This window comes from Marmota flaviventris, chromosome 10, assembly GCF_047511675.1.
Source record: "Marmota flaviventris isolate mMarFla1 chromosome 10, mMarFla1.hap1, whole genome shotgun sequence".
NCBI lineage: Eukaryota > Metazoa > Chordata > Mammalia > Rodentia > Sciuridae > Marmota > Marmota flaviventris.
Window position 1 is genome coordinate 34648878 of NC_092507.1, and position 27584 is coordinate 34676461.

The 27584-nt window shown below is 45.1% G+C and overlaps 3 protein-coding genes across 5 annotated transcripts in view; 1 reads left to right on the top strand and 2 right to left on the bottom strand.

Annotated features, from left to right (window-relative positions):
• Window positions 1-2910: 2910 nt before the first annotated feature.
• Hectd3 (HECT domain E3 ubiquitin protein ligase 3) lies at window positions 2911-10572 on the bottom strand. 2 transcript variants are annotated; one of them, XM_027937292.2, is made up of 21 exons: window positions 10124-10565; window positions 9786-9946; window positions 9425-9517; window positions 9211-9346; window positions 8814-8929; window positions 8614-8727; window positions 8383-8465; window positions 7724-7889; window positions 7444-7525; window positions 6680-6862; window positions 6485-6537; window positions 6257-6321; window positions 5996-6099; window positions 5604-5723; window positions 5397-5486; window positions 4953-5159; window positions 4618-4747; window positions 4445-4519; window positions 4256-4337; window positions 4065-4136; window positions 2911-3926 (listed from the first exon to the last, which is right to left on the bottom strand). In XM_027937292.2, the coding sequence occupies exons 1-21, from the start codon at window positions 10490-10492 to the stop codon at window positions 3842-3844; spliced, it is 2586 nt and encodes an 861-aa protein (XP_027793093.1). In that variant the 5' UTR covers window positions 10493-10565; the 3' UTR covers window positions 2911-3841. The 2 variants fall into 2 exon arrangements, with proteins under 2 accessions (XP_027793093.1, XP_027793094.1); XM_027937293.3 differs by lacking the exons at window positions 2911-3926; window positions 4065-4136 and having other exon boundaries at window positions 4664-4747; window positions 10124-10572.
• Window positions 10573-11629: 1057 nt separating this feature from the next.
• Urod (uroporphyrinogen decarboxylase) lies at window positions 11630-15042 on the top strand. 2 transcript variants are annotated; one of them, XM_027937149.2, is made up of 10 exons: window positions 11630-11737; window positions 12316-12428; window positions 12523-12602; window positions 12675-12737; window positions 13115-13312; window positions 13425-13586; window positions 13937-14074; window positions 14238-14338; window positions 14440-14506; window positions 14809-15042. In XM_027937149.2, exons 1-10 carry the CDS (start codon window positions 11718-11720, stop codon window positions 14968-14970), a joined length of 1104 nt encoding a protein of 367 aa, XP_027792950.2. In that variant the 5' UTR covers window positions 11630-11717; the 3' UTR covers window positions 14971-15042. The 2 variants fall into 2 exon arrangements, with proteins under 2 accessions (XP_027792950.2, XP_027792951.2); XM_027937150.2 differs by lacking the exon at window positions 12675-12737.
• An 854-nt stretch (window positions 15043-15896) lies between these two features.
• Zswim5 (zinc finger SWIM-type containing 5) overlaps window positions 15897-27584 on the bottom strand; it is a 182848-nt gene continuing 171160 nt past the window's right edge. Inside the window, exons 12-14 of the mRNA XM_027937712.2 lie at window positions 20423-20586; window positions 19695-19776; window positions 15897-18742 (exon numbers count right to left, since the gene is read on the bottom strand). Of these exons, the coding sequence (XP_027793513.2) occupies window positions 17880-18742; window positions 19695-19776; window positions 20423-20586 (1109 nt within the window). The 3' untranslated portion in view covers window positions 15897-17879. The remainder of the gene's footprint in view (window positions 18743-19694; window positions 19777-20422; window positions 20587-27584) is intronic.

Sequence of the window (27584 nt, forward strand, 5' to 3'; positions counted from 1 at the left end):
GCTTTAGGTTTAAACAGAGGAAGAATGGGGCAGGGGGCAAAAGGTATCCAGAATTAAACAGTCTTGGTCAAACTATGGTCTGGTTCATCATTGTCTCAGTTTTGGTTCTGCAAGACAGCTCTGAAGAAGTCCTTACTGCTTGAGAAAGCAAATTAATTTGCTGCTCAGGATGTTTACCCACCAGATCTGTAGTCCTCAAAAGGGGAAATTTGGTTCCCATGAGACAATTGCTTTTGCTTAGGGGAGCAACCTGCAAGCTTGCTATTGCAGGAAGGTGTCAGGCAATGACTGGGATCTTATGTAGGTGCCACACCAGTAGTCTGGAATAGAACCTTATAAAAGCTGGCAGTTGAATGTCTCTGCAAATCTTGAAATACATTACTCTTATCTTGATGTCTTTGGTCTCAAAAGGGGACCAGATAGGTTACGTAAAAATAGAGCTAATCAAACTTGTATACCAGTTTTTTGATAAATACTTCTTAAATTACTAACATGCTTAAGTGCAGTTAGCAAGAATCTGACCCAAGATTTAAGGCAAAGGGAACAAATACATAAAAAGAAGGCAAAAGCGCCAAACTTTCTCTTTCTTTTAATTAATAAGGCACCAACAAATACAAATGAAGTGTCAGTACTTCTTGCAAAAGCAACTTTTAATTCACTATTATAGTACTTTGGGAATATGAAAATGATGAACATGGAGAAAACCTTATTGACACTTGTAAGGTTTTTGGAGTTTTATAGGTATTGTTGAAATTTGGGATTTGTGTTTCATTTAAATCTTTCTATAACTTTCTATTAAATAAATTTAGAAGCAAACGAAACAGTTGACATCAATAAAAATGGTGAAGTATAGGTCTTCTGAAAACCTGTCCTATCAGGGGCTGGGGTTGTGACTCAGTGGTAGAGTGCTTGCCTAGCATGCATGAGGCATTGGGTTTGATCTCCAGCACCACATAAAAAAACTAAATAAACAAAATAAAGGTATTGTGTCCATCTACAGCTAAAAATATTTTAATTTAATTTTTATTTATTTATCTTTAAATTTTTTATGGAAAGAAATACTCTCTTTTTTAAAAAAATATTTATTTTTTTTAGTTATAGTTGGACATAATACCTTTATTTATTTATCTTTATGTGGTGCTGAGGATCTAACCCAATATATACTTTTTTTTTTTTCATAAAGACAAAATTTCAGCGATTTGTGAGGCTGAGGCAGGAGGATTGCAAGTTCAAGGCCAGCCTCAGCAATTGAGCAAGGCCCTAAGCAACTTAATGAGACACTGTCTCAAAATAAAAAATAAAAAGCACTGGGGATGTGGCTCAGTGGTTAAGTGCTTCTGGTTTCAGTCCCAACAAAACCAAAACAAACAAGTTTTCAGGTTTGCAGCTTTGGGACTGGCAGACTACCATCCAAATCCTAGCTTCATCACTTACTACTTCTCCCCGGGGGCTACTTAATTTCTCTTTGTTCCAGTTTTGTCATCTGGAAAAGATTATAGTAATCCTAGTAACTTCATAGAGTTGTTGAGGAGATTAGTAGTTGACATGATAACATATGTATAGCATTTAGCACAGTGCTTTGCACCAAGAGTGACTACCAAACTTTTATTTAATACTATGCAAAAATTGTTACAAATATAAGAAAAATATAACAAAATCAATAAATACTCAAATTAACTATCTTACTGTGTTCTCTAACAGTACTGGTATCTTTACTTGCTCTTTGTAGCTCTTACCCAAGTGTTACTAAATGCTGTTTACATGATTCTTTGTTGAATCAATAAGTTTTTAAATTCATAAAGGTAAAAATAATCATTACTTGAGCCACCTGTTTTATTCATTGCATCTACTGTGGTGCCCAACATCAGTGCTCCATGCTGGTTTGTGGGAGGAATGAATGAATGAATGATTAAATGAAAAACATACTACAAAATAGTGTGACTAAAAGAGGGACCAAGGACACGTGGCTAGTACCAGGTACAGAAATGGACTACCCTTACCTCAAACCTGGCATGAGCCTGCAGACCAGGCCCTTCCCAGAGGGCAGAGAAGGTGAAGAGGCAGAGCTTGCTGGTAGGAGCAGAACTGGTTGGGAGTGGTGGCCTCTCAGGTTCCTGCCTCTTTAGCTCCCTAGAGGAAGGTGTGTGTGTGTGGACATGTCTTTTCCTGTAAACCACCCAAAGCACAGGGATGGGGAGGGGCAGAATGGGGCCTGTTCGGGAGGCTAAACCGGTGTTAGGCTCAGGCCTTATTCTAGCACACTGGAGTGGTGCTCGTGCCACAGCGTGGGGGAGAAATTTCTTAGCCCAAGCAGTGTTAGAGTGAGCCCTAGAGGACAATGTGGGAAAGAGGTGAGAGAACAGGACTCTTCTCTGGGAAAACTGCCTCCTCACAGTCTCACAATGTATTATCTCAGATCACTGGGTCCCAGGGATGGTGCTTGAGGGTTGTGACTGCCCCCCGGTGGGATGCTGTGCCCACACTGGGTCTCTGCACCTTAGTGCATACAGGAGGCAGGTGAGAGTTGGCAGTGATGTTGCTACTTTCATGTTTGTCAAAATCCTCAACTGGCTGGTTTGTCAGTCATCCCAAGGATTTGTTCTTTGATGTGACATTCTTCTCCCTACTTGGTTCCAGAAGTGGACTTCCAAATCACTACAACTATCTTAGAAGATGCCAGGCCAGCAGTGCCACCCAACACACTCCTGGGCCCTTATTTCCCTACCCCATCCATTCCAGATGTAATGTCTGTCACTGAGAAGCCCCATCACTCCAACTAGGCATGGGCATGTATTTCCTTGGCTACCAGTAGGGGATTACCTGAGGAAGGCTTTTCCAGGACATAGCAATCTTCCAGGTACTCCATGAGCCTAGCACACAGCCCAATAAACAGACTTTGAGCTCCAAGAACACATTTGAAGAAATGAATTCATCTGTTTATTCTATTTTCCCATGTGCAAGCCCTTCTTTTGAAGGAGTATCACGGAGGCCCTCAAGGGAGGGAGGGCTAGACAGGGGCGTGCATAGCCCTAGGAGCAAGTTTAAAGTCTAGACTTCATTTTAGAGTAGGGTAAAGGGGTACTATTGAAATTTCAGAGAAGACATAACTGGTCTTTAACCTGTGCAAAATCTTGGGGATAAAATAGCAGATGGGGACTCAGGCGGGAGGTGATACAGAAGTGATGAATATGAGGTGGTGGTCAAGATTTAATGCTGCTGAGTGGATGTAGGTTCTGAACCAGGAAAGGCAGTGGCACTTTTGTCAGTTGAGACTGGGTTGGAGCAAGGACAAATCTCACCTCTGGTATGGAGGGTGAGGAGGAAAAGACCAGTATGTGAGGGAGAAGATGATCAGCCTGGCTTTATTGTTGGGATAGGTGACCAAAGAGGATGACTATTATTTTCTATACATCCTTGGTTCTTTGCTTGGGGAGGGGCATACACCATCCTCTAAAGTTTTTAAAAAATTGAGCCATGGCTGAAACCAGAAAAGGAAAAAAAAAATAGGTGGAATTGAAAATGGAAGCAAAATCCATGGGGTGGGGAGCTGGGTGGCCCCCTTCAAGTAGCTCAGGCCTGGCAGCTTGTGCTGGGCTTGTGGAAGAGTCCCTCTCACAGAGGCTAAGTACCTCAGGAAGCAAGCCCCAGCACAGTAGGGCTTGTGTTTCTGCGGGGGTGGACCACCAGTGTCAAGTCACCGCCCCTGCTCCAACCCCACACATGAGCAGGGCTCACTGAAGATTTCCGGAACATGGCAGCTCTCACCAGGAGCATGGACCCAGACTGGAAAGGGAAGGTGTGCTCTCCTAGGTGAGGGCAATGGGGCCTGAGCAGGGATGCCTCACTCCTCCCAGGGGCTCATGTCAGTGTCGATGGCCACACAGTTGTAGGCGGCATAGCGGAGCTTCTCCTCGCATACTTTGGCGCTGTGGGGAGTAAGGCAGGGCTCAGTCGGGCCCCTCCACCACTCCCAAGGGCAAGTGGGCTCCAGTTTGTGCATTTCACTGCCAGAAGTCCTCCCATACCAAGGATGCCACCCCAGGCTGGAGCCTAGGAAAACCCACCTGACATAGTGTGGTAGGAAGAGGGTGCTAGAGCAGGTGGAAGACTCAGGCAGCGCATCTGTGGTCTCATATCTGGGGGTGTTGAGGGACCACAGATTAGGAGATTTGCAGGGGCACGTGAGTGTATGTGTGTGTGTGTGTGTGTGTGTAGGGTGGGCACCTCCGGCTCTCTCTGCTGTACTTGCACTCACCCCAGCTTGTCTGGGTAGATGTAGATCCGTGCTGGCAGGCGGCTGCGGCCTGTCACAAAACGCAGGAAGCGGCTCCGGTCCTCTGGATGGAGGAGAAGGAAATGAGGGAGGTTCTACAGCTTCTACCCTGATTCTGAATCCCATAAGCAGAGTCCCAGTACAAGCATCACTCTGCCCTCCTCCACTGACCATTGGTGAAATTGTTCAGCGCCTCCCAAAAATACTGCACCCGCGTGTCAGATGGCTCGAAGTCCTCAAATCGAGCTGGAGGGGATAATGTCAGAATTCATTCTTAGGTTTCACCCTGTCTAGTCCTTAAGCTCCATCCCCTGAGCTTCACTGCTCCAGCATCTAGAACTCACTGAGCTTGCGTAGAGCATCCACAGTGACCTCTGGGTCCCCACACACCTTCTTCTCCAACTCTTGCCAGGTCAACAAGTCCAATACAGCCTGCGGCACCACCTTCAGCAGACCTGCCTGCATGGCCGCCACCTGGGGAGGAGAGAAAGGCCTAGCTGGGAGAGAAGGCACAACTCTTAGCTTCCTTTGGGGGCATCTCTTTACCCCTCTGATCAGTAGGAGTGTGGGGCAGAGTTATGGTGGGGGCCAAAGTTCTTAGGATTGGTCCTAGTGGCCTATCAGGAAGGGTTTGGGGTATTTGAGGCTGGGGCTGAGGGTAGTTGTGCCTGGCTGCTACCTGCTCCTTGCTCTCCTCTAGCCGTGCCTTCTGCACCAGTTGGATGAAACGACAACGGTCCTCGTATCCCACTATGATGCCTGTGCCCCCAGGGATCAGTTCTACCACCTGTTGGTCACTCAAGACGGTGGTAAATGTTAGCTCCTTCCCAAACTTGAACTCAAATGTCTCCTTGTCCATTCCCTCCATCACTTCCAGGAGCTTCACCTGGGAGTTGGGGAGAAGCAGGGAGATCAGTATTTCATTAGGGAGGTAGTCTCTGTTCTTTCTTCAAGATGCTCACAGGGAAGTAGAGAGGCAGCCTGGCAAGGCAATCCCCAGACAGGCAATTGGGAGTGAGGGGGCCAGTACAAGGCTGTGGAAGCCTGGAGACAATGCCTAACCAGCCTTGAAAGCTGAGGAAGACATCCTGCAGGAAATGGCATTGGTCTAGTCCCTACTCACCAGCACTGAGTCCACAGCTGGGAAGTCCTTGCTCCAGCTCACCTCCTCACCAGAGAGCTGCTTCCACACAAAACCAGGCAGAGCCAGGACCTGTGTACACAAACACTCACTATAGTTTGTCTTCTCACCTTGAGCTGCACAGGTTTGTTGGCTTTTCCTTCCAGGGACCTAGGCTGATCTGATAGTGCTGTGGATCAGGCTACTCACCAGGAACTCCTTACCCCGAAGGGCAGCCCCCATCAGTTGTCCGATCCACTCATACTTGGCAAAATCTCGGCAGGAAGGATTGGGTACATACATGTCCCGGGCCTCACCAGTGCCGTTGCCCTGCCCCAGAGATAGAGCTGTCAGCATGGCAGGCAATGGAGCCCACTTTATTGCCCTAAACACCTTAAAGAGTTCCCCCAAAATCTCTTTGGGATCCCTGTATGACCCTTCTGAATGTACAAAAGCTTCTCCTTTCCCTGTCTGCCCAAAGGCATTCCTGGGTAGCTCAGTCCCTCTTCTATTCTCTCTAGCTCATTCTGGCACCTGAGAGGTTTGCAGAGATGGAATGGTAGAAACCTGGGGGAGTGGAGGTTATGGGGGTGGGAGATTACCTGGTTGGCTGTGCGCACAAAGAAGGGCAGAGGCACAGGGGTGTCAGCAGAGCTAGGGCACAGCTCTTCTGACATATCTGCCAGGCTGTCTCGGAAACCACCCCCTGAAATGACAGATGTTCTCAGCGGGCACAAGAGCCCAGTCCTTAGAATATGTTTATAAGCAGGCTTCCTATCTTTATTAGCTGGTGACTCCAGAAGCCTCTACAACTCTAATAAGGCAACAAGCCGGACCCCTGTCTTCCTTTTGCAAGGGCTTACCTTGGTCAATGATGCCTTCAGCAATGAATTTACACTCCCACCACTGGTCATAGCGCATGGGCCATCTATAAGTAGGGGTAGATCTCTATTATACTGGGTTATGATTCAGCAGCCAGACATGAGACAGCAAAAGAGCTACAGAGTGGTGATGGTGAGGGGTGTCAGGAACAGTGTGCGGGTGTATGTGTGCACAGTTCCCTGACCAAGTCCCTTACCCTCATGCCATACCTGTAGTCCAGGGGCTTTTCATACTTGTCAGAGGGTTTGAGGCCTTCATAAACCTGGGGGGAGGGAAAGGGGAGGGAGTTGTCTGTGTCAAGGCCTGGTCCTTTCTTGCCCAAAGACTTTGCTCAGGCCCCTCTAGGCTTGGGCCCATAGGCCTTTTACTGAGCTTCCCTCGGTCTAACCCTAGGTGGTCCAGACCTGGGTAAAGACTGCATTCTTGCAGGCAGGGTCCCGAGAGGGGCAGGCACGATGTTCCATGGCAAGGCGACGGTTAATGTACAGGCGTGGCATGAAGCTGGGCTTGCTGCTCTCTGAGTCACGCAAGCACTGGGCCACCAGGCTGGGTCGCTGGCGTGACAGCAGTAGGAACTGCTTCACTTGCTGAAGAGGAGAGGTGGCCAGAACAGGATCAATGGACAGTTAGCTTCTCTCCAGGCTCTGGAAACTTCCTCTATCCCTGGTCTCAATTTCACCATTCCATTCCATTCCAAGCCCAGTCCATTCCCTGTCCTTGCCTCCAGGGGAAGCTTTCTAAAACAAAAAATCTGACATTGTCTTTACCTTAATTAAAACTTTTCCAATGACTCCATAGACTGGGACAAAGTCCCTGCTTCATAGCCTGGCCCTCAGAGCCCTCACCTGCTAGGTCCTGCTTCCTGCCCAGCCCCTACCAGCCTTATCCCCACGTCATCCTCACACCTACCTGCATACTTTTCTTGAGTCATATGGAGCTGCTGGTAGCTAGTGCACACATTTCACACAAGTTGCCCTGCCCCTGCTGTCACCTCTTCTCCCCAGCCCATGTGCATTCTGTATGCTCATCTGGGAAAATCCCCCCAAACATTAAATTTTGATCTTTCATGTCTGCCTTTCTTCTTGGTTCCCTACAGTAGGTCTTAGGAACTCTGTTGAAGAATGAAATCTATAAGAGCAGGAAAGGAGAGCCCACTGACCAAGCTCACCTTAATCTCACTGAAGGTGCCCAGTGTGTGGTCCCATGCAGGCACCAGGTGGTGCAGGACACTGTCTAGGATCTTGATGAATCTGGGATGGTGGATAAAGATAATGGCAGCTAAAGAGTTTGGCATAGATGTAAGACTCCCCAACTCTCCATACATTGGGACTGAAGGTAGGGTCAGGAGCTACTCTGACTTTTAGAGCAGAACTGAGGCCTGATCCACACAGACACACAAAGCTGAAGGAAGGGGGAAGGGAATGGCCTGCAGGCCCAGGACCAGTCACCTCTGCAGGAGGACAGCTCTACGGTACAGTACTTCTGGATCAGTGCCTTCTAGGCGTGGATATCGCACCAGACTGGCTGGCTGGAAGAGGTCTGCATTCAACCCTAGTTCCCGCTGTCTTGATGACTTGATCTTGACCCCTCGAAGACGAACATCGATGCCATCATCTGGGCAAGGGATCAGGGTGAGGTCATTTACTGAATTTGCTGTCTTCTTGGCCCTGAGATCAGGGAATGGCTCCTTAATGCTCAGCCTTTTGTCATCCTATGACTTGGAACCTTAGGGATCCTATTCTATCACCTGGTTCTTTGCTAGCACCTCTATAATTCTGGCATGCTTGAATGTCTCAACTTCTCTTCTAGGTGAGTCCAACCACTCCTATGGTTTTAAGGCCATAGGTTTATATGACACCTCTCGCTTGGCTCTGGCCCCACACCTTCAAATCCTGGAGTTAGTCCAGCCATCATCTCATCATCTTCGCTTGCCCATATCAAGACCCAGGGGCTCCTTTTCCTTTTTTTTTTTTACACATTTAAAAAAAAAATTGGTGCATTATAATTATACATAATAGTGGGATTTGTAACATATTTGTACATATTAATGATATAATTTGGTCAATATTGTTCCCCAGTCCCTTTCCCTTATAGTCTTTAGACCCACCTCGGCACTCCACAATGCGGATCTCGATGATTGGCAAGTGGACTGTCATGTCCTCCAAGACGCAGACATCCCCAATCAGGGTCCTGAGGAGATGGGTGTGAGGCACTTCAGACAGTCGATGCCTCAGGCCTTTAGGGATTGCTGGGATCCCACCCAAGTTTAAGCATCCAAGCTGGATGGTCTCATTGCTAGAATCACATCCCACCTCCTACCCCAGGCCGGCCTGCTCACTCGTCAATGCTCACGTCACTCAACTTCTTCAGGTTGTCCCCTTCGCCCCCATAGACTACCACTCGCTTAGGCATAAAATTGTCATCTGTGGTATCCACTGTGAGTAGCAGCTTCCTAAGGGGGTCAGAGTGTGCACTGAGTCTCTATGCACCCACAGGCACATGAGTCACCCAACCCAGGTCTGCTCAGAGCCTACTCACTTGACAATGGTGCCCTTCTTCATAGTAAGCCGTACCCAGTGCTGGCACTGGGACCCATCACTCTCCCAGTAAGTATCCGCATTGCTGTCCGTCAGGCAGGACACATTGAATTCCTCCTAAGGAGAGACAGAGTGGTGGGGTCAGCTGTTACCCTCACTTCTGCTTTGGGACAGGGAGCAGAAGACAGAAAGCATAGTGAAGATGGGCTAAAAGGGCAACTGATATGGGGTAAAGGTATGATTAGGGTAAGGTAGGAGGGAGTCTAGGGGTTCCTATAGGACTTCCAAGATGGGGAGCTGGACTGAGTGTGGCCCTGGTTTGGAGGTGGGAAATCTGGATCTAACCTTGAGGGATGCGACTATATTTTGCCTCAAGAGGGAGGAGTCCCAGCACCCACCGTGTAGGAGGACACGTCTATGCTCTCCACATACTGCTTCACGCTACCCAGGTTCTCATCCTCCTTGCCCAGGTGGTCATACAAGAAGTGGATCAGGTCCTCGTCGCACTCGTAGGTCCATGTTGGGGGCACATAGCTAAGCAACCCCAAGCCCCTAATTAGGCTGGGCCCAGACTTGGAGCTCCCTCCTCCCCATCTGGTACAGCTCACTCACAGTAGCCTTTGTACAGCTTCTGTGTATGCCTCCGCTGGTTGAGGCCTTGATCCGAGGCGATGTGAGTATGTCAGGTCCACCACCTGTTCCCATCTGTGGGCACACAGTTGAGGGTGGGTGGGTGGGAAGGCATGAGTGGACAGCAGGATATCACCAGCAGGATCTGGAACCTTCTCCAGAGCTCTAGCTCCTTGCCTCCATAGCTCTATGCCAACTCCCTCAGGTCCTGTTCCTTTCTGCTCTTAATGTTACCTCCATTTCAAAATCCTCCCCCGCCAATCCCCACCCTGGATGTGTTGGTGGTCCCAGCCCCTCATTGCCCGATATCCTATAGCAAGCCCTGCCCCTTCAAGTGCAGGACCTGAGCACTGGTCGGTAGTCCACGCCAAAGAGCTGCTGCTGCCGCTGGAGGTGGTCAGGAGTGTCGATGGGTACAAGGCGGGCCCCGCCCTCCGCTGGGCGGCATACCAGCAGCCAGCCTTCGTCCAGTCCGCAGTCACCCAGGTGTTCCGCCAGCTGCTCCTGCAGGGACCGCCAGATGGGGACAGCCATCAGGGAACTGCTCAGCTGCTCGCCCTGCCCAGCCCAGGGTAAAGGGCGCCGAATACAGTGCCAGCTCAATATAGGGCAGGAAAGGGGAACGGAGACGTTTCTGGACGCGGAGATCTTTGGAGGAGCCTCGGGTAGGCCAGAGCTTACCTTGGTCAGTTTTACCCAGAGACCATGGCCGTTGCATAGCTCCTCGCCCGTGGTGCGCACACAGGCGCCGCGCCGAAGTTCGATGCTGTCGCGGGCTGCACGAAGGGGCCCAGAGGCGGTTCCAGGGGCTGGGCCCGAGGCACCCACACGCAGCCCTAGGCCCTCTGCCTCCCACACCGGCAGCATCACGCGCGACGGTCCTGCCGGGTCCTTGTAAAGCTTGTACAGCACCTCTCGCGGCACGAAAGCCAGCGCTGCCGGCAGCGGTCGCCCGGCGCGGAGGCTCCGTGCTGCCTCCGCCAAGAAGCGCACGCGACCCAGCAGCTGCCTTGGGGACTCTAGCGCCGCGCCCGGGCCAGGGCCTGCCATGGCGAACTAGCTGAGGGACACCAGGAGTAATTCTGCCCTGGGAGCACCAGCCGCGACCACAGCAGAGCTTCCCACCACGCCCTGCTCCGCCTTCGGCCAACCTTCGCCGTATGTTCTAGACTAAGCGCATCCTACACTTTTGCTGTATAATCCTGAGTACTCTGATGGTCAATGCAATTACACGTACATCTGTGTCCTCCCACCCAGCCAGCCAGACCCAAGATTAGTGGTTTCTACCTGACCAATTTCCCTCTCTCCATTCCTATCGCTACTATCATTTTATCTCCAATGCTCCTACCCTAGTTCAAGTCACTACCCTATCTATCCTGTATCATTACAATAGCCTTTCTCCCCACCCAGCTTTCTTTCTTTCTTTTTTTTTTTTTTTTGTACTGAGGATTGAACCCAGAGGTGCTCAACCATTGAGCCACATCCCCAGACCTTTTACATATTTTATTTAGCGACAGGATCTAACTTGATAAGTGCCTCACTAAATTGCTGAGGCTGGTTTTGAGCTCTCAATCTTCCTGCCTCAGCCTCCTGAGCCGCTGGAATTACAGGCACGCGCCTGGGTGGTGTAATTAACATATTTGGGAGAATGGTGCCTTCCCTGACCACTGACAGGAGGCTTAAGTCATTCCGGATCGATAGCAACTCCTAATCCCAGGATATTTACAGTCATTTTCTATTTAATATGATTGCCAGGGGCTGGGGATGTGGCTCAAGCGGTAGCGCGCTCGCCTGGCATGCGTGCGGCCCTGGATCGATCCTCAACACCACATACAAATAAAGATGTTGTGTCCGCCGAAAAAACTAAACAATAAATATTAAAATAATAATAATAATAATATGATTGCCAATTTCCGTTTCCCCATCAGACTGGAAGAGCAGTTTGTTCTTAAAAGCAGGGGCTGTGTTGCTCAGCGCGCTAACCTTAGAGGTCATCACATGAGAACAAATTTCTCACCCTACCTGAAAAAGTAGTTTCAATGGAGTTCTTTTGGGCTTTTGTTGTTGCGTCGCTACAATGGACTTTACGGTGAAAGTGATTGGGGTCCTCCAGGCAGCAGCCGGGGCAGCCCTAGAGCTGTCAGTGGAGCCCAATCACGTGGTTTTCAACATGGCGAACCCCTTGGTTTACTTCAGGAAGGGGCGGAGCTTGGACTGGGGGCCTGCTCAAATTGATGTGTGTGTTGATTCTGCGCGCAGTTACTGAGAGTTTACCATGGAAGCGAACGGTTTGGGGTGAGTTCTATGCTGCAAGCGGGGTGGCTAGCGAGACTTGGGATCTGAATTTTCCAACTCAGTTATCTGTCCCTATACCCTCATATTCCTGGAGTTCTCCCATTGTGGACTCCTGTCGCTGGGATCCCGAATGCTCCCAACTATGGGATTTCTGAGACCTTCATTTCAGGGACCGTTTTATGGACTGCGTCCTCCAGACATTCTCTTAGGGGATGCCCCAGAACTTCTAACTAGGATCTCTATTCTGGGACCATCTATTCTGCTCCTTTTTTGACTATTTCCCAGCCTGGAGATTCATTAGTCTAGTGACCATTTCCCTCAAAACTATTCTTACTGGGCTTTTAGAGCTTGGGAGGGCTGGGAGTACGTGTAGGAAAGCGGCCCCAGCGCGGGCCCTTGAGTCTGTGTACCACCTGATAGGCAGAGAGGAGGCCTAATGCGCGGGGAGCCACAGTTTGCTAGCTGGTCTGGAGGAGGTAGATAGCAGTGCCCTATTGAATCGACTTTAAGAACCCTTGCTTTCACCATCCACCGGCTTAGCGTATTGATTCCTTCCCCCAACCCCATCTGATCACTAGATCTCAGAATTTTCCGGAGCTGAAGAATGACACGTTCCTTCGAGCAGCCTGGGGAGAGGAAACAGACTACACTCCTGTTTGGTGCATGCGGCAGGCAGGCCGCTACTTACCAGGTCAGGGTCAGGGCCCAGAATTCTAGATAACTGGGGAGACAGGGGAGGATTCTGGAGGCCTGAAAGTTGAGGTCTGTCTTCCTTCTCTCGGCAGAATTTAGGGAAACCAGGGCTACCCAGGACTTTTTCAGCACCTGTCGCTCTCCTGAGGCCTGTTGTGAACTGACTTTGCAGGTGAGGGGTCCACAGAGGGAGGTATTTATGCCTACAGCTTGCCACCTAGCAACTCGTTTCCATTCCCTACAGCCACTGCGTCGGTTCCCTCTGGATGCTGCCATCATCTTCTCCGACATCCTTGTTGTACCCCAGGTACCCACTTAAACCCGATTCTGAAATGTGTAAAAAAAAAAAAGAGAAAGGAAGAAAAGGATTCCTTGGAAATCTTATTAGTCCTGCCAAGATTCAAGATAAGTACATATCATAGCTGGATAGAGGGAAAAATTAAGACTGAAAGAGATGAGTTTAGCTGAGTTTTATTCTCCATTTCCTTTCCTATTGGTATGGGCTGAACAGAACAGACTTTTTGAGACAAGGTCTCAATAAGCTGCTGAGAGCCTCACTAAATTGCTGAGGCTGGCCTTGAACTTGTGATCCTCCTATCTCAGCCTCCCAAGTCTTTGGAATTACAGGTATACTTTGCTGCAACCTGCACCTGGCTGGGATCCAGTTGTTTTATCCCCCTCCAGGCATTGGGCATGGAGGTGACCATGGTACCTGGCAAAGGACCCAGCTTCCCAGAGCCATTAAGAGAAGAGCGGGATCTAGAACGTCTACGGGATCCAGAAGTAGTGACCTCTGAGCTGGGCTATGTGTTCCAAGCTATCACACTTACCCGACAACAGCTGGCTGGGCGTGTGCCACTGATTGGCTTTGCTGGTGCCCCGGTAATATGGGAAAAGCAGGGGATTGGGGTATGACTCTGGCATATCTGGTGTAGACAGGGAAGGAAGTGTCAGTGTGGCTTCTGCACTGTGACATCTTTGTATCCTTCTGCAGTGGACCCTGATGACATACATGGTTGAGGGTGGCAGCTCAAGTACTATGGCTCAGTCCAAGCGCTGGCTCTACCAAAGACCTCAGGCCAGTCACCAGCTGCTTCGCATCCTCACTGATGCTCTGGTCCCATATCTAGTAGGACAAGTAGCTGCTGGTGCCCAGGTGAGTCCTGAGGGGGAGACAAATAGGCTGGGGTTTGGACTATAAGAATAAAAAACAATAGTCTCCTGAACTGGAGAGGGCAGGGATCTTATATTGGCCTTGATCTGGCTAGAGCAGCCAAACCCACCCTGACCCTGGGGTGAGGGTGGGGGCTTAATACTCTTGAGTGAAAATCAAAGCTAGCATTGGGATCTGGAGAAGGCAAACTTTTTGACTGGAACTGGGTTTATAGGCTCAGGCAGTATCAGGGCTTAGTCACCTGGGAAAATGATGCACATTCTGTATATGGAACCTGAGGTGTTTCTTTTTTTTTTTTTTTCTTATTTTTCTTCACCACCCTGTAACTATAGGCATTACAGCTCTTTGAGTCCCATGCAGGGCATCTTGGCCCACAGCTCTTCAACAAGTTTGCACTGCCCTATATCTGTGATGTGGCCAAGCGAGTAAAAGCCAGGCTGCAGGAGGCAGGCCTGGCACCTGTGCCCATGGTGAGGATTGGGATAGGTTGAATAAAGGTGGGTCTGTGGAGTATTCAGGGTACGTCTTGCATGGACTGAAGTGACCACAGGAGGGCAGCAGAAGTGCATCCAAGAAAGGTTAGTGGGCACAGCAAGGCCCTAAGTGTAATCTCAGATCCGCTTTTTCCTCCAGATCATCTTTGCTAAGGATGGGCATTTTGCCCTGGAGGAGCTGGCCCAGGCTGGCTATGAGGTGGTTGGGCTTGACTGGACAGTGGCCCCAAAGAAAGCCCGGTGAGTGATAGAGGTTGGACCTTTGAGATTAAGGCAGGGGTTGCCGGTGGGAAGCTGCCAAGTATGCAGTCACCAGAATGTGTTCCTGGTTCTGCCTCTAGGGAACGTGTGGGGAAGTCGGTGACCCTGCAGGGCAATCTGGACCCCTGTGCCCTGTATGCATCTGAGGTAATAATCAGGGCCTCTATGGGTGCACAAGTTTGTCTCTCTGATATGGCTATGTGATTATGTGTCTGATGTATTTGTCTCTCTTCTCTACTCCATACATACAACGTAAGCCTGTGAAAGGCAAGAATTTTTGCTGTTGTTCATTTGTTTTTTCTTAGTGTCTGGCCCATATACAATATCTGATAAATTTTATTGATTAAATGATAAAATAACACCAAGTAAAAGCATGCCTACGTGTGTATGTTACTATTAGGCATAGGGAGGACAGAGGCTTATAGATCTCCCTATTTTCGGTCCCCCAGGAGGAGATTGGGCGATTGGTGCAGCAGATGCTTGATGACTTTGGGCCAAAACGCTACATTGCCAACCTAGGCCATGGGCTTTACCCTGACATGGACCCAGAACACGTAGGGGCCTTTGTGGATGCTGTGCACAGACATTCACGTCTACTTCGACAGAATTAAGCATATATACCTTTTCCCTTAAGTATATGGATGATTGTTTTCTGGAAAATAAAGTTCCATAATTGAAGTCTAGTATGTGGTTTTTTTATTTTTATTTTTATTTTTTAGTTTTCAGAGGACCTTTATTTATATGTGGTGTTGAGAATCAAACCCAGTGCCTCACATATAACTAGCTCTATCACTGAGCTACAACCCCACCCCTAGTATGTGGTTTTGCTTATGAGAGATTGTGCTCTAATCTTCAGTTCTTTCCTTCCCTGGAGCCTCCCCTGTATCCCCTCCCACAAGTCTCAAGGCTCAGTTATCAGTGAACATGGACTATTGCACTTAAAGTTAGGGTTCTCACTACCATTATGCCTTCATATATCCAAGTCCCACAACTTCAAGGAGTTGGGTAAAGCTTCCTAGAAGTTGGGACTATGACACTGCATAGAAAGGGATGGGTTACTCACAGCATACAAAGCCCAAATTAATAGGCTTTGTGTCTGGGGAAGAAGGGGAATACTGATCAAAGAGAGGCACAGAAGTGCCTAAAACACTTCAGGGAGTCCTAGAAAGAAAGAAAGATGCAATCTAGGTAAGGAGGGAGAAGCTAAGGAACCCTCAGCTTTGACACTAAATGATGGGGAAGACAAAGACTCAAAGCTAAGCTGTTTGGGATTTAAGCCTTAGAATAGGCCAACACCAAGGCAAGAAGGCCTCTGAAGCTACAAGGCCCTCTGGCACTCAAGTGTTGCTTTGTATTATTTTCTGAGCAAACCCTTTAATTTTCTCAGGATCTTGGGATCCTGCCCATCATGGTGACACCTTTGAGGACAAGCTTCTGAGGTGCTTGTGAACTCTGCAGAGGAGTCTTGTGTGGCAGGAAATTCTTCATCTGTCATTTTCTACATCCCTGTTAGGTCCAAACAGTTCCTTGTCCCAGCTAGAGCAATGCAGAAGCAGAGAAGGGCCTCATTTATTGAGAGAACACAAGTTCTACTTTTAGAAAAATGATCTTTTCTGTGATTCATGATTTATTCATAGAAAAGCACTGTGAATTCACACACTTGCTAAAAAAGGGCAATCGTGATACAGAAATGGAAGTGGCTTCTCTTGTTTACCAACCCATGGGGCTGAGATGTTGTAGGGGCCCTTGGCTGGAGGGCAAGACTTTAGTAGCCACAAACAGCAAATACAACTTTCTGGTCAGTTTGGAATAAAAAAGATGACAAACAGTTTTCCAAGAGGAAAATAAAGCAGACAGGTTCTTGGTTCACACGCTAGCTATATCACCCATTCCCTATCAAACCCCATCCCAACTCAGGAACTAAGACACAAAAAACAGTAAACACCCAAGACACTGGTATCCAATTGACTCTTCTGAATGCTCTTGCTACCTCCTATAATAACTCCAGGTTGAACTCCAGGGTCAGGAAGGTAGCAGGAACATGATACACTGTGGAAGTCAGTTAGGGCTAAGATAAGGGTTGCCCACTTGATGGAAAAGGGAAAGGCCAAGGGATACCAGCCTTAATCTCCAAATCAGTGACCGCTGGGACTATGACAAAAGCAGGCAGAGGAAGCTTGAGGTAGAAAGGCAGGGGGAGAAAGCACGTATGGATGAGAATTGTAGAGCTGAAGCAGCCAATCTTAGAACAGAGGGGACACTGGTGCTTAGAAGCTTGTTTGTCAAGAAAGAATGGTGAAGGGAGGTGCATAGAGATGGGAACAAATGTTCAGTTGTTGAGAGAGATTGAGAGGAAGGGGGAAGAGAGATCTGGCAGAAAAAGAAGGGACACATTCATGCAGATCTTTCAACATGAATACAGACATACCCATGTAGAAATATCTCAGTTACACTTATAAAGACACACAGATCCATGAACAGCAGGCATACACACACAGACACAGTCATTTATAACTTGTACTCATGTGCCCAGATACACACATATACTAATCATGCAAACATGAGTACACTTAGTTATGTATTTTCACACATGCACAAATGAAACAGTGAACACACAAACCCACAGTCCAACGCACACATGTATCACATACACAAATTAGAGATGAAACCAGATACTCTCTAACATAAAGGTGACCAGAGTAGATGAATATTATGAGCTCAAATGGCTTCCCAGACCTTCACTTTCTCCCTGCACTTGTTACTGAGGTGTCCAGCAGGCTCCTGGAGAGGTTGTGTGAGGCAGGATCAAGAAAGAGTTCAGTGTCCTCATAGCAAGAGAATCTTAAGTCCAGTATTGGCCTCTCCCTCACCCACCACTGGACTACAGATGCCCTGTTTACAGGCTGGGGTTTCTGCATAGACAAGCTTGGGATTCATTTTAATTGGCCATTTTTCTCCCTGCCACTCCTACTTGTCCATTGCTAACAGCATACACTCTGCAAGGGAAACCTGAGAAATGGTTGTGAGTCTCCTCAGAAAACAAGCCTATCCTCCCACCCACAGCTACTTTAAGTGCCCATCAAATCAGAACCAGAATTATAAATAGTTACAACTTTACAATTATTGGCAACACATATACTATAATATTTACAGTACCATAAATGCTTCTGTTTCTCTGGTTAAGCAATCCCTGAGACGGAACAGTGTCTGTGTTTGCCAAGGGAGATAGGGCCAATGCCCAGGACACGCAGGATATAGGGGCGTGAGGTGGCATGTTGTGGGATTTCTGATCAATCTGCAGGGCCCAGCTCCTCCAGGAACAGTGGGCTGTAGTGAGAAGTTTGCCAAGGCATAAAAATTGGCTAGAGTTGGACTCTTTCTAATCTTAGCCCTGTGGTCCTTTGGCCTCAGCCATAGGTGCTCAGAGTCCTCCCAGGGTAGACAAATGCTTCAGTGTCCTTGGCCTGACTTGATGGTACCTGGATGCCCAGGCTGCCCTGGAAGTAAGCTATCTGCTTTCTCAGCCAAAGCGCTCTCGAACCAGCAGCATCAGCTTCTTCTTGCCTTTGTAAATCTGTTTGAGGTTGTCAATGAACTGAGCAAATTGCAAGTGGCCATCCTGCGGCAGCAGGAAAGTCTCCCGAGCCTTGCTCAGAAACTCAATGAACTCTCCATAGTGGCGAGGGCTGATGTGTGTCAGGCGTGAGTGTGTAGTGTTGATATAGGCATTGATGGTGGCATCCAGCAGCTGGCGCAATGGAGCTTTGTCAGTTGACATGAGCTTTCCAGAGCTGCGGCGGCCTGGGATGCCAGCCAGGCCAGGTGCAGTCACTGTGCAGCGCCGCAGGATGTCTGAAAGCACAGTGGCACAATGCACACTCTTCACCACTAGGGGGATGAGGGCTGCCAACTCATTCTTGCCCAGCGAGTGGCTGAGGGCACAAGCCCAGAGCACATCATTAATGGCCGGGTGGGTGTCCTGGTTATAGGCCAGGTTAAGATGGCTCATGGCCAGTGAGGCCAGCTTGAAGGCACGTAGCGGATAGCCACGGAGCTCCATGTAGCGGGCAATGGTGAACAGCTGTGAATGGGTCATACCACCAGCGGCAGCATCAATGGCAATCTGGTAGGCTGCCTCAAAGGCGATGTGGTCTTTCTCACAGAGTGTGAGGGCTGACAGGGCACAGCTCTGTGGATCCTTCATAGCACACTGCAGGGCCAGTGTGCGAGCACAACTAGCCAGTTCCTCCCGCTGTGGGTAATCAAGACTGAGACGCAGGATAGTGGTATGGGATACAGCTGTAGCAGCTACAATACTAGTAGCCTCGGTGGGGGTGAAGAGTGTATACCAGCTCTGCAAGATGCTCACCAGGGCCCGCACACCTGTCAGGGAGAGCCTGAGCTCAGCAGTGGCCATCCAGGTCCTGATGCAGGTCTGCCCAGATTACCATTTGGGGTCTGAACTTGGCCTGCAGAGATGAGTTCTCCCTCCTCCACAGCAGCCTTGAGATGATCTGAGGCAAACCAGGGCAAGGGGAACATCCCAGATGGCCAGACCCTGTTTGGGGTCTCTTCCCACCCCTTCCTTGCCCAGGTCAGAGGGTTAAAGGTCTCTGCAAGGCTCTTAGCCCCTCCAATGGATAGAACAACAGAGCCTGTGGTTTGCAAGCCTCAAGGCAGGGGTTGCAGGTCCACCTGGGGTTTCTACCTAAAGTGGGGCCTCTGGAGGTAAAACTCTTGTGCTGGTGCTTTGGGCTCTAGAAGGTATCCCAAGCCTCCAAGTTGTCTGAAGTTTCTCAGAAGCATGGCAGGGACTGGAACCACTACCTCCTAAGGGAGCACCTGAGTATTGGGGGCTGAAAATGCATCATTCAGATTTTTCTCTGAGGATTAAAGTACAGCTGAGACAGGCACAGTGGCACATGCCTATAATCCCAGCAGCTTGGGAGGCTGAGGCAGGAGAATTGTGAGTTCAAAGCCAGCCTCAAAAATTTAATGAGGCATTAAGTAACCCAGTGACACCCTGTCTCTAAATAAAATTCAAAATAGGGCTGGGGATCTGGCTCAGTGGTTGAGTGCCCCTGAGTTCAATCCCTGGTACCCAAAATAAATAAATAATTAAGTGTTGCTGACATCAGGACATGGTACAACCAGTGAGGGCAGAGCTTGAACTGACTAAATAGAGGCCATTTTTTCCTATTAGCAGCCTCTCCTTTTCTAGGACACAAGGAATGGGTATGTGACAGCTCATCAGCCTGTCCCAAGAGTTGGGCCTAAAAATTTCCCTAGGGGTACTAGAAATTTCCCTGGGGGTAGAGTGAGGTAGGAGACTCACCCACTTCTGTAGCACAGGTCACCAACCATCGTACCATTTCCCTGCGCCTCCAGTTAAGGGTTGATAAGGTCATCCGCATCACCTGGGAACAAAAGAAGCATATCTAGTTGGCTAAGCCTGACTATTATGACCTCTTTCTCCCCACTTCCTTTTGCCATTCATTCATGCAACAAATATTTTTTGGTGCCTTAAACAGTGGTCTTGCGAGCTGTGGTTGTGGCTCAGTGGTAGAGTGCTTGCCTGGCACATGCAAGATCCTGGGTTCAATCCTCAGCACCACATAAAAATAAATAAATAAAATACTTGTATTGTGTCCAACTACAGCTAAATATAAATATAAAAAATGAAAACAAAAGAAACAGTGCTCTTTCCCCTGGTAAGTATGGACAGGTTTAATTTCTGCTTGACATCTCTCTTTAGATAAGAAGCTTCTCTAATAACACAAAACAAAGAAAATTCCTATACTTTGCTTGGCTCAGAAGAATGGAGAGGTGGGGAGAAGGTGGGGAGAAGGTGGGGATCCCTTATAGCCTAAAGCTATTCTACTTCTGGCCTTAACCTAAAAATGGAACCCAGTTTACAACCCAATTTGCTTTATGCCTAGCTTGGAATTTGTGTTCTGGGGACAAAGAACCAGACTTGGTCCACATTCAGCCCCTTAGGGATCTTATCTTCTGCAAATTGTCACTATACCAGAAGCCTGGGAACAGATCACTCCTACCCCATACCTGTAATCCTAGCTCCAGGGCTACGTTGAGCAAGGTGCTGTCTGTACCACTGTCCGTGGGAGTAGCAATCTTGAATGCATCTTGGGCCAGTTTAAAGATGAGGGAGGAAGAATGGATGTGCTTCTGTATTGCTTCCAGAATAGTTCGGAGTCTCAGAGTATCCCCTGAAGGCGTTGAGAGAAGGGGCACTGATAAGGTTTGCCTTAAAGTTTCCCTAGGCAGCCAGTTGATCACAATAAATACTGGTTGAAATATCAATTAGTAGAATGCTCCTGAATGATACCATCCCTTCTGGGTAGCCAAGCTGTCTCCAATGAACTCACTGGTAGCTCATTCTGTATCTAGGTATCCATATGAATTCACTTCTTTACACCTTTTCCTCTTTCCCTACTCTTCATCCACTATATCCTTAGGCTTTTTAGAGATGAAAAACAATTTTCTTTCTTTTTGAAAATCAATTTTCTTGAACACCTAAATTTTGAGAACCTCTTACACAGGTGGCCAGAAGCCAAATAACTGTCAAAATAATAAAAAAAAGTATGCAGTTCATTTGTGTGTGTGTATTTGTGTGTGGTTCTGAGGATTGAACCCAGGTGTGCTTTACCACTGAACAATGTACCCACTCCTATTTATTTTGAGTCCTATTTTATTTTATTAAGTTGCTAATGCTGGCCTTGAACTTGTGATCCTCCTATGTCAGCCTCCTGAGTTGCTGTGATTACAGGCACGCACCACCATGCCTAGCTATGCGGATCCCACTATTTTCTTTTTTCTTTTAGATTCCATTTTTCTAACAAAAAAGATAAATAGCAGTGTGTATGTAGTGTATGTGCATAAATACATATTTTTGGTACCTGGGACTGAACTCAGGGGCACTTAACCACTGAGCCACATCCCAAGCCCATTTTTGTATTTTATTTATAGTCTCACTGAGTTGCTTAGTGCCTTGCTAAGTTGCTGAGGCTGGCTTTGAACTTGAAATTTTCCTGCCTCAGCCTCCTGAGCTGCTGGGATTATAGGTGTGCGCTACTGTGCCTGGCCACTATTTGCTTTTTCTGGAGAAAAGGGGAGCTAGGCGAACACTTCCTATTCTATAGACAAAGATTCTATACAAAGAACTAGTACATGGAGTTAAGGAACTGTATCACCATATGAAACAATGGTTGTTTCATGAAGGCAGTATAAAAAATTAGTGTATCTTATGAAGGGTAAATATGTGAACTAAAGACAACAAAACTATGTCTTATGATTTGCTTTGCAGTTGTTGATAAAGTCAAAGAGGCATGAGTTTAGGTTTTGGAGTAAAATACACTGAGGACTGAATCTGGTATAGCCATTAAATAATTCAGTTACTACTTCTATAAAATGAGAACTGTAACCTTCAGGATTGTTTTGAAAATTATAAACAATTTGTGCATAGTTAATAGTCTATGATTCCATTTTTCTAACAAAAAAGATAAATATCAGTGTGTATGTAGTGTATGTGCATAAATACAAATAGAAAATCTCCAGAACTATTTATACTAATGTCTTATAATAATTATCTTTTCCTTTCTTTCTTTAAATACTGGGGATGGAACCCAGGGACACTCTACTACTGGGCTACATCCCCAGCCCTTTTTATTTTTTGAGATAAGACCTGGCCCAGGCTGGCCTCTAACTTGTGATCCTCCTGCATTGGCCTCCCGAGTAGATGGAATTACAGGCATACACCAGAGCACCTGGCTTGTAATAGTTAATATTTGAGTATCAGGATTATAGAAGAGATTTCCTTTATTCTTCTATTATTTTTTTAAAGTGATTTTAAAATTAATAGACTTTTTAGACCAGTTTTATATTTACAGAAAACTGAGCAGATAGTACAGAATTCCCATACATCCTGTTATTAACATCTTACACAGTGTGATAGATGCGATGAACCAATATTGATTATATTAACTCAAGTCTTTATGTTATGGTCCATTCTGTATCATATTAATTCTATGGTTCAGACAAATTCATAATGTCATGTACCTGCCATTAATTACAGTATCACATAGAAAAGTTTCACTGCCTTCAAAGTTTCCTGTGCTTCACCTTTTTAAACCTTCCCCCTTCTCCCAAACCTCTGGCAATTATAATGTCTCCATAGTTTTATCTTTTCCAGAATGTACAACTGGAATTGTTCAGCATGTAACCTTTTCAGATTGCAATGCACATTTAAGGTTATTTAAGGTTCGTCATGTCTTTCTTCATGGCTTGATAGTTCTCCTCCCCACCTTTTAAAATTGGAACACTGCAATTGTAAACAATGACACAATTTTTGTTACATATTTATATGTGCACACAATATAACAATATAATTTGGCCAATACCACTTCCCACCATTTACCTCTCCCCCTCTGGAAAGTTCATTTCTTTAAAAAAATTTTTTTAGATGTTGATGGACCTTTATTTTATTCACTTATTTATACTCTGTGTTCAAAATTGAACCCAGTGCCTCACATAGGCTAGGCAAGCACTCTACCACTGAGCCACAACACCAATCCCAAGTTCATTTCTTTTTATTGCTAAATAATATTCCACTGTATGGATATACCCATTTTGTTTATCAATGCACCTTTTGAAGGACATCTTGACTGCCTCCAATTTTGGGAAAATATAAATAAAGATACTATAAACATGTACAGGTTTTAGTATGGACATAAGTTTTCAACTCATTTGGCTAAATATCTAGAAGCATGACTGCTAGATCATATGGTAACATTATATTTAGTTTTGTAAAAAACTGCCAAACTAGCTTCCAAAATGGTTGTACTATTTTGCATTCTCACCAGCAATGAATAAGGGTTCCTGTTGCTCCACATATTACCAGTATTTAGTGTCATTTGGATTGCAGCATTCTAACAGCTTATGCAGCAGTATCTCTCTATTGTTTTGGGTTATTTTCTCATTGTTGAGTTTTAAGAGTTGATTTGTATATTGGGATACAAGTCCTTTATCAGATATGTTTTTCAAATAATTTTTCAGCCTGCAGCTTGTGCATTTTCATTTTTCTTTACATTAAGTTAATTTTATTTGTTCAAGGGCTCATACTGGAAGCATTAAATCAAGCCAGGACTTTGATTCTGTGAGCTCATATCCCATATTAAGGAAGAGCAAACTATGGTCCATATACATGGATTATGAACTAGAGCCTCAAGGTTAATCATATTGTAGTTTTAAAATTTTCTACAGTCCAGAACTCAGAAGTCATAGGGCTTTTAGGTCCTTCTGGGCATTCCACAGGGTATCTGCACTTTCACTGAACTAGGCAAACTTATCAGCTTTTCGTTAATAATGCTGGTTAATCCCCAAGCATTAAGGATACATGGAAGATTATATCATACACCCTCACCACCATTGTTGACACTAGATGAATTGACTCCTTTATCATTATGTGATGGCTCTCATTATTTTGCCTGCTTCCCCCAAGAGATAGCACCTTTTCTATGTTGTCCTGGCCAGGCCTCAATTCCTGGGTTCAAGCAGTACTCCCGACTCAGGCCTCCTAAGTACCTGAGAGTACAAGGGTGCACCATTGTGCTTGGCCCATGACTTCATCTTATATAAGATTTGAGCATCCTTGGATTTAGGTGTTCATTTGGGGGTTCCAGAATTTCCCAGATACCAAGGGACGATAGATGAGATCCTTTAGCATCAAGGGCCTATTGATCTGTCCATATCCCCCTATTATCTGTTCACTTTTAGATCTGATCATAGTGAATTTATCACTCATTGTTAAAAGAACATGCCATCTCTCCTTTCAAACTCAGTATTCCTGAGCACTCCAGGGAGGGAAGGTAATGCCTAAGCACTTATCTGCACAAGGATTTCACTTCCTTTGCTCAGTTTATTCCCAGGCCTTTTATTCTTTTGTGTTATATGATAAATATGATTGGAAAAATTTCCCTTCGGTAGCTCACTGTTAGTATTCAGAAATTCAACTGATTTTTGTATGTTGATTTTGCATACTATAACCTTGCTGAATATATTGATTAATTATAACAATTTTGTGTTTTTTAAAAATGACATCTTTAAGGTTTTCTATATGTAAGATCATATTGTTAGCAAACAATTGACAATTTACCTTTGTCCTTTCTGATTTAAATGACCATTATTTCTTTTTCTTACCTAACTATTTTGTCCAGGATGTCATTGCTATATTGAATAGAAAGAGCAAGAGTAGTACTTTTGCTAAGGATCTTTCACATAGAGCTTTATTATGTGGAGATAATTTCCTTCTATTCCTAGTTTCATGAGAATTCCTGTTCCATGTTGAATTTTAGAAAATTCCTTTTCTGTATCTACTGAGATGAACATGAGATTTTGTATCCTTTATTCTGTTAATCTAGTGTATCATAATTGATTTTTGTATGGTAATAACTATCCATGCATTCCAGGTATAGACCTCACTTCTTCTGATGCATGACCTTTTTAACATACAGTTGGATTCACTTTATTTTTAAAGAATCATTTACTTGGATACCAAATTCTAGTTGATCATTTCTTCTTTCAATACTTTAAATATTTCACTCCACTTTCTTCTTGTTTGCATAGTTTGTGAAGTCTGATGTATTTTTCCCCCTTATTTCTCTATAGGCAAGATGGTTTTATTCTATGGTTTCTTTCAAGGGTTTCTCTTTGCCATTGTTTTTCTGTATTTTGAATATGATATACCTAGAATATTTTTATTATTCATTCTGTTTGGTGTCTGTGAGCTTCTTGCATTTAGGTGTCTGTCATAATACTGGAAGACTCAAAGCCAATATTACTTCAAATACTTCTCCTTTCTCTTCCTTTTCATATTGCCACTCCGCATATGTTATACCATTTGTAATTGTCCCACAGTTCTCAGATGGTCTTTTTATTCATTTTTTCTCTCTGCATTTCAATTTGCAAAGTTTTTATTGACATTTATAATTTTTTAAAAATTAAATATTCTTGGACTGGAGTTGTATAGCTCAGTGATAGAGTGCTTGCCTTGTATGTGTGGGGCACTGGGTTTGATCCTCAGCACCACATAAAAATAAAAAATTGAAGGTGTCGTGTCCATCTACAACTAAAAAAATTTAAAAAAACAAACAAAAAATTAAATATTCTCATGGTTCAATATTCAAAAGGTGTAAAAGGTAAATAAAAGTTCTTTTTCTTCCACACTTGTTCTTCGTTCACTCATATCTAACTTTATATACAATCAATTTTATCAGGTTTTTTTGCATTTTTTCAATATATTCTATATATATTAAGAAAATCATTTTTTAAAAAATATTTATTTTTCAGTTGGACACAATATCTTTATTTATTTATTTTTATGTGGTGCTGAGGATGGAACCCAGGGCCTCGCATGTGCTAGGCGAGCGCTCTACCGCTGAGCCACAATCCCAGCCACAAGAAAATCATTTTCTCTTCCTTAAAAAATCAAATGATAGGGCTGAGGTTGTGGCTCGGCGGTAGAGTGCTCACCTAGCATGTGCAGGGCTCTGGGTTCGATCCTCAACACCACATAAAAATAAATAAACAAAATGAAGGTATTTTGTACAACTAAAAAATAAATATTTTTTTAAAAATCAAATAATAGCATAGTATAGACAAAGATTTGCATGTTATTTCCCACATATCATGTATCTCTAAGATGCGATCTCAGAGATTATATCATATTGATACATAAAGAACTTCTTATTCTTTTACATGATTGCCTACTATTCTTTTTTAAAAATTCTTTCTTTTTTTTAGTTATACATGACAGCAGAATGAAAAATTTTGACATATAATACATACATGGAATGCACATACATCAATCATATTGTCAATTCTATTCTGCTGCCCTTCCTATCCTCCTTACTCCTCCCTTCCTCTCCCATCCTTTCTCTCTATCCAATCTAATGTGACACACTTTTTTTCTCTTTCTCATTACAACATCATATATGTATTCTGTATAATAATGAGGTTCTCCTTCCATCTTCCGTGCAACTCCCCTTCTCCTTCTTTTTCCCTCCCACCTCTCTTCCCTATTTAGTGTTAGTCTTCTTCTCATGTTCTTCTTCCCTATCCCATTTTGAGTCACCCCCCCTTATATCAGAGAAGACATTCGTCATTTGTTTTTTAGGGATTGATTGCCTACTATTCTATTTATTCATTTGAATGTGTCTTGGGACTTAGAATTTTTCAAATTTCAGAAAGATAATCTGTGTATGTATCATACGTAATATTTTCTGTGGGTCTGGGGCAGCATCTCATAATTAAACACATTACTATTTCCATAGGGAATATATGAATATTCACAGTATGGAGGAGCAAAATTTACATGATAGTACATTCATATAGTAGTAAAATGATAAATAAGATAGTATAATAAATCTAAATATTCAATAAAACCTTAAACTAAGCTTGCAATAAGTATTTGTTACATCAGGTTTCTTGAGGACCTCTGGTTTTGTGGAAAAAAGGTTTTATAAGTATTGCTATTGTCACTGAAGATTAGAACTGGTCACTCAAGTTGGGCAAGGAATAGGTTTAATGATGAAGCAACATTATATAATAGATGGCCTTTATGTGTAGCGCTGGTGGGTGGTATAGTTCAGTGGTAGAATGCTTGCCTAGAATGTGCAAAGTCCTGAGTTTGATCCCCAGTATGGCAAAAAATAAATAAAATTAAAAATTAAAAAAGTATAGTTCTAGGTCATGTCTCATTAATATGGATTTTTACATAAGCAGTCTCTTCAATTAAGTAAAGAACTATAATCTATTTTCACTGATAAGTGTGTATTATTTATGATCAAGTAACTGTTTTCATATTTGCCCTGTATGAAGTTTATGGAGATTTTTTTCCATATGTATTACATATCATCATCATCACTACTGGTCTTATGCTTATTCATGTTAACACAATTTTAGCAATTTTTTTAATCATACAAGGATATTTATACAATAGGTACGTGACTTAAGATATTCAGTGTTTTTTAAAATATCAGCTGTTCTAAATCACTGCTTCTATGACTTCAGTAATCACAAAGTAATGCGGAGAATTTGTTAAAACAGATTATTTGGCTAAACCCCTAGAGATGCTAATTCAGGAGCTGGGTCTGAGAATTTGCATTTCCATCCAGCTCCAGGAGATGCTATTGATACTCCTGATTCTCTC

Coding starts and splice junctions, on each gene's coding strand:
- Hectd3 (XM_027937292.2), bottom strand. CDS start 10,492: ATGGCAGGCCCTGGCCCGGGCGCGGCGCTAGAGTCCCCAAGGCAGCTG. Junction 8,728..8,813: donor AAGAAGGGCACCATTGTCAA/GTGAGTAGGCTC, acceptor TGACCCCCTTAG/GAAGCTGCTACTCACAGTGG. Junction 6,100..6,256: donor TGAAGGCATCATTGACCAAG/GTAAGCCCTTGC, acceptor CTGTCATTTCAG/GGGGTGGTTTCCGAGACAGC.
- Urod (XM_027937149.2), top strand. CDS start 11,718: ATGGAAGCGAACGGTTTGGG. Junction 11,738..12,315: donor ATGGAAGCGAACGGTTTGGG/GTGAGTTCTATG, acceptor TCTGATCACTAG/ATCTCAGAATTTTCCGGAGC. Junction 14,075..14,237: donor GCCTGGCACCTGTGCCCATG/GTGAGGATTGGG, acceptor TTTTTCCTCCAG/ATCATCTTTGCTAAGGATGG.